Below are 6,413 nucleotides of genomic sequence, written 5' to 3' on the forward strand. Positions count from 1 at the left end.
CCGATAGGTTAGCGCGAGCGCCCAGTCCGTTCTTCTATGCGCGCCCCGTGTCGGGATGAAGTCAGGAAGACAGGCCCATTTGACCCTTTTTTTTGCTCTTATGAGCTAGCCACAATGTAAGCCCATTTGGCCCGGACCAGCCTAGTGGTCTTCGGCCCATTTATGTTTTTTTGCTGTGTTTGTATATACACGTAAAGTCCATACTAAACCTTAAAAAAAACGTAAAATCCATACTAGTGAAGTTTTCCCAAAGCCGCCGCCAAGGTCTCCTCCATGCCTTCAAGAAAAAAAAGGTGACCTTCACCGTCTTGACCCCCCTGCTCCCTCTTTTTCAGTGGTTCGTCGGTGATTAGATGCGTGGAGAACCATCACTTCTTGTTTTTTTAGTTTTATTAGGTAGGTTCTTGTTTCATTTTTAGGTTTTGATTTCCTGACGGTATCATCGAGGTAGCGGTGGCAGTGGCCCATTCAAGTAAGGTCTACCTGGCCCCTTTCCATCTTGACGACACCCAATCCATCGTTGACAAAGGACATGTGATGGTGGGTATTGTCAGAGCTGATGGCTCTCTTTAGATATTGACAACTCGCGTGTCAATCAAGTGAATCAGTTAGATGTCTCTTGGTGTGGCGACATTGACTCGTTCTCTCGAGTTGTTCAGTAGAATGGTTGATGTATATTGAATTATTGATCCCTTTCTATTGTGAAGAATCGCAAGCCTGCGGGAATGATGCCTCAATCGACGTTTCTTCATTGGTTATTAGATCTCGTTTCTAGCGGCAAGTGGGCAATAGTTATCAAAGCCTGGGAGCTGTGTCTTTCACTTAATGCCAGCGCTTTTTCAAGCACCGACGTGTGGTGTACAGTTTAAGAAAGAAGATGTGAAGTAAAAAAAGAAATTCGCCGTAATTCCGACTGCTCGTTTTGTGCCTTGTTATCTTTTTGTTGCAATGTCTAGTGGCGTATTTCAGAAAAACAGGAAAAGGCAACACACCGCAGAGGAAGCAAATACTACATTTCAGGAATCAGGAATGCTGGTGCAGCAAGACTACTTTACTTCTGCATAGCTGAGAGAGTAATACAACCATCCCATTACACCACATACTAAGCAGGTGATTTCATGCGCAGACCTTTCAAGACTTCTGTACATTATACTGAACCCGCACAATCGGTGCAGCAGCCTCCCATCCAGACCCCAGAGACCCAGAGCTTCCTTTTATACTCGACGCTCTGCTCAGTCCACCAACTATCGGTCAGCATTTGTCCACCGGCGGCAAGGAAGGAAAAGCCTATCTTTTCTGTGAGGTCGGTCTGTGTTGAGGTTCCTAGTAACGTCGTCTTGTACTCTTGTATCTATACTCATGATCCTGAGGCTGAACATGATATCAGGCCAGGCCTGATGTTTCCTGCTCCTGTTCTGCCACTTCTTCTTCTTCTTCTTCGTATGCAGGGCTTGTTTCTTCCGTCGGTTCCCGGGCCACTTCACTGGGTTCCGGTACAGGGTTTAGAGGGCCCTGCGGGGTGCCAAACAGGGTGGAGAATATCTGCCGGTGGCACTCATCGCAGAAACAGAAGTACGAGAAGTGGCCTTCGTCGAGAAGCTTGTGGACGGTGGCTCCTGGAACCATCCTCCGGGCAAACTCGGTCGCCGACGGGGGCACCACCCGATCGTCCATTCCCTGTTCAAAGATTGAACGGAGTTTAGTGCCTCAGGAAGAACTCGGCCAAATGAGGATGCAAAACATGTAGCCTGAGGAGAATGTGATTCTTCAAGCAATATATTGGACATTAGCGGTTTACTGCTTCTATGATGAATTGATGACACACAGTTATGATTTATGTATAATAATGCCCATTTGTCAATTATACTGCCATTTGATTCACCCGACCTCCCTACGCCAGAAGCTTTACCCCTGTCATGCATTAGCGTACGCACATGACAAAACTAGCGTGTTTCATTCTCTTTTCTACTAACCACAAGTCACTCTCATTCAAATAGAAATCAGGATGAAATATACATGTGTTAGAATAAACTACAACTATGCTCAAATAAGCCAACTCGATTCGAAATCAACAATTATTTGTGGCAAACAGAATGCAAACCTGCCAAATGTGGATTGGGCCTAGAAATCCCACCCACTCTCGCTCAGCCTGACTGAACAGAGACTTGATAAATTCAAACACCCCCTGATCCTCTTTCTTCTGCATTTGAATGTCTGACAAGCTGAAACCCCAATCAGATACTTGCAGCACAGCTTCCTCTACAAATGGTTGCGCATCTCCCTGCCGCACAGACTCTGCAACATCCTTTTCCCAGAATGCGTTGAACATAGGAGCTTCCAGTAAAGTTTTGTCCTGAGTAATGCATAAAGGATTAGTATTTGGCACGAAACAGGGTGAATGCTCAAGCTTGGAAAATCAGTACTAGTTTCAGGCTTCGTCACAGGAATGGCCTGGACATAATTATTCTGAGGTGGCATAAGCAGCATCAAATGAATCCGTTACTAGTACTTCCATGCAGCAGCGGAACGTGATTCAGAGGGCATTGCAGTGCAGGCATGACAGACCGATGCCACTAACAGTAATTATTCGTTAATTCACTCAAGAACTAAAGCTAAAAATGCTGTATCTATAGGGTCTTGTATTGGTTAGATAAGGAGAATTGAGTTGCAATTTTATTCAAATGTGATGTCATATTTTCCTATAAAGATCACAACTTTCTCTTTTCCTAACTACTCCCTCCGTTCCAAAATAAGTGTCGCTGATTTAGTACAAAGTGTGACACTTATTTTGGGACGGAGGGAGGACAACACATGGCCTACTCTTGTATCATCGTCTGAGGTACCTCACTACAATAAAATGTGATCTTCCATGTCTACAAGATACCCCACTACAAATCTTGTGTCTGGTTCACCTATAGATAAGGGCGGGGATAGTACAGCAAATAATGGCACATAATGGTACCAATTCCCATATTTCCAAAAGAAAACTAAGATAGCATTTGCACCTGAAGATTGTACAAAAAAGATTGTATGAAACACTGATAACAACATACCCTCTTTCCCGTTGACAATGATAACCAACTCTCAGGCTGTCCTTGCTTTCCAGAAAGGAAGCTTCGGTGATAGAAGAGGCGCAATAGTGATGGAAACCTCCGAGCTAAAATGTGCATTAGTTTCCGTTTAGTTGACCATCTGTCCCATATTTTACGTTTCTCATCCTTGGTCATCTTGGAGTCATATGGATTTACCATAGGGGCGAACATTGCTGCACCTGGATTTACGGTAATGTGTCATCGACAAGAATTATATACTAGTAAGCGTATAATATCACAAATACTTCAATAAAAATATTCAAGATCTATGTCCGTGGAATATAACCCAAAAATGATTTTGACTGAACATAATTTTACAGCTTAAGATGGAATAGTGCTAGACATGGAAGTAAAAATAGTCATTACTATGTCTTGACAAAACTAAAATGCCAAAGAAGGACCAGGCATGTGGTGCTTTAAATTAGAAGTATATCCCGTTGTTTGCTTAACAAATGAAAATAATGAAAAAAAAAAGGTTTTTCTTGAAGACAGCGTGAGATGATTTTGTCATCTGATTCGGTAGCCATTACATTCTTATCAAATCAAAAGGATGGTAATTTGCTTTAAGAGTGTCTGAAGTACTGCTTTTTCTCAAGCCATGCCGGTAACAAACTCACCTGAATGTAAACTATGACAAACAATAAGTGTCAAGCATAAGAAAGTATGATGTGGATACCATACACTCAGAAGGCACAATCACAAAAAATAAAACCAACTAACGGTGATATCAGCATCATAACCTATTTATCAAAGTAAGGGGAGGATACATATATGGAATGGGACAGGATCATGAATAGAACACTGCAAAAGAACATAGAATAGCATCTGGTCTAGGCTACCTGCCACCCGGTCAGGAATGTAGCGCAGAGCACTCCAAGCATGCATGCCACCTCCAGAATAGCCTACAACCCAGAACTTGTCCACAATCCCAAGGGCATCGGCCAAATGAAGCATGTCTAATGCAGAAGAATTCAGATTTCGGCCTGGATGAGGATCACTTTCACCAAAACCAGGAAGATCATAGGTCACAAGTCGTGCCCCAAATTCCTCTAGAAGAGATGAGCTGATTCCAGGAATTCCTGCATAGAAAGGAGCAAAATGGATAAAAACTGCAGCATGGCACAATACGATAGCCCAGAAGCAACGTAACCGCTGTTCTTACCAGCTAGCCTTGATGAAAGAAAAGAATGGGGGGCAACCAGTGAAAATCTTGCCCTTCCAGCTGAAATTCCTTTTTCTTCGTAAGCCAGATGCCTTCCATCAGGAAGTTGAAATCTTTTAGCATTTGGGGGGCTTATGTAAAGTTTCTTCGGTTGCTCCACTGGGGTATCATCGCCACTTCCTACACCTAATACTGCACAGAAATAGTGTCACTAATGAAGCAACCAACTTAGGAGTAGTGCGTTTATTCTACGTGCACATAAAATTTTGTTGTTGACTGAAACACTTAACACATACAAGAGACTTCTTCTGGTGACTTGTGCAATGGCGTAATAATTGTGCAATGTCAAACAGAGTAAATTTGATATAAGCATTTGCAATGGCACTGTGGATAGATGTTCTATACTGTCATTTTATTTTCCTTGCCTAACAGGATAATAATGGTGATATCACCATGAGATTAGAAAATCGAATAAAATGCCTAACGTTTAGACACTGAACAACACCTGCCTCTTAGCAAGCAAGAAGCTTTATGTTCGCACCAAGACCTGACACTACAATAACCCATTAGAATTAGCAACAGAGCCCACACAGCCAAAGTAAGCAGCTCGGCTGACACAATGGTAAAACAATTGACTACCCTTCCCTCAAAAGAAAAAAAAAATCCATTAGGTTGACTTGGCAAATCTAACAGAATTTTAAAAGAGACCTTGGTGATTTTTGTATTTTACTTTTAGAGAAACAACGGAAGCTCACATTCATTAATCATTTAAGAGGGCATTAACAATTGTCCCGTATAAATTGGGAAGGAAGAATGGCACAGAATCAACCCAGAGCCCCACTATACTCAGGACTAGGCTGTTTGGCACACAAGTGTTGCAGCACCCACCCATGGTGTACTGCTTTGCTTTTTACCCCGTCAACAAATGTCTGCCCAAGCACACTAGGCAATAGGCATGGATCCCACATTGGAACCCTTTTCTCGTCAACATTCGGAAAAAGAAAAGCCGGTAGAGAACGAGCGAGACTGACTCTATAATCGGAAGCAAACCCTGGCCTAAAAAAGCAGCACAGTACTCTAGTTTGAACCCCCAGGGTTACTAGTCAGTTAGATCCATCCCCTCAAACCAGCAAATACTGCGCATAACGCGCACACACGATGCGCGACGACACGCGACACGCGCTACACGCTCGGCCGGAGGTAGAGAGCAACGTGCACGCGAGGTAGAGAAGAGCGGCGGGTGAGAGATCAGCGGCGGTTACCGAGGAGCGCGACGAATGCGACGGCGGCAACGACGGCCCAGCACCTGACGGGGTCGCGGTCCTCGGGGAGGTACTCGTTCATGAAGCTGAGGCGCTTGCCCGCGGCCGCCGCCGGCCGCCGCAGCCGCCGCGCGAGCTCGCTGTCCTCGGCGCCGGCGAGGCTCTGCGCGGCGACGTCCCACACGCCGAGCCCCAGCTCCCGCAGCATCTCCGCCGTGGACTCGGCGAACCCCCTGGCCTGCTGCGCCCACCCCTCCTCCACCTTCCCCTCCTCCTCCTCCCCGTACCAACCGCCCCCGACCGCCGCCGCCCCCGAATTGGGCGCCGGCGCCGCGGCGGCAGGGAGGCGCACGCCCGTGTCGCCGACGAGCGTGGCCAGCTCCTCGTGCCACGTCATCGTCGTCGCCGCCGCCATCGCGCCGCCGATCGCCTCCGCCCGCGCGTGCGTTTGGTGGGCTCTTGAGAGAGGGAGGAACTCTCCGCGGCGCAGCGCAGCGAGGAGTGGCGAGTGAATGGAGAGGAGACGGGGTTGAAATTGAAATGGAGGCGAAACTGGGAACTGTAGCGGCAGGGCTGGTGGGTTGGGCCCCACCTGGGTGGTTTGCCCGGTTGGTTGTTCTGGGGTTGCTTTCGTTCTCCGCGGGCGTACGCGGATCTGCGCCGTAGGGTGCGACGATCCGACGGCGGATGGTGTTAGCGAGCGGTTCGATTGGCGCGGAATGGCCTATGGGTACCCCGTCGTTTGCACCGGAAAAATGCATGCTAACGTACGTTAGATATATATAGGGATGGGATTCATTCTGCTCGGCCGTTATTATATTTTTCTTCGGAAAAACTTTCAAACTATTCACCAAACATCATGACAGAGCAAAGAACATCATAAATAATGAAAATTAA

General features: G+C 46.3%; 1 protein-coding gene across 1 annotated transcript; it reads right to left on the reverse strand.

Moving 5' to 3' along the window:
- Positions 1 to 1,033: 1,033 nt before the first annotated feature.
- Positions 1,034 to 6,045, reverse strand: LOC123448933. The gene is made up of 6 exons (XM_045125979.1): positions 5,517 to 6,045; positions 4,255 to 4,446; positions 3,932 to 4,171; positions 3,054 to 3,271; positions 2,102 to 2,353; positions 1,034 to 1,677 (listed from the first exon to the last, which is right to left on the reverse strand). Exons 1-6 carry the CDS (start codon positions 5,929 to 5,931, stop codon positions 1,384 to 1,386), a joined length of 1,611 nt encoding a protein of 536 aa, XP_044981914.1. The 5' UTR covers positions 5,932 to 6,045; the 3' UTR covers positions 1,034 to 1,383.
- Positions 6,046 to 6,413: the final 368 nt, after the last annotated feature.

Source organism: Hordeum vulgare, chromosome 4H, assembly GCF_904849725.1.
Source record: "Hordeum vulgare subsp. vulgare chromosome 4H, MorexV3_pseudomolecules_assembly, whole genome shotgun sequence".
NCBI lineage: Eukaryota > Viridiplantae > Streptophyta > Magnoliopsida > Poales > Poaceae > Hordeum > Hordeum vulgare.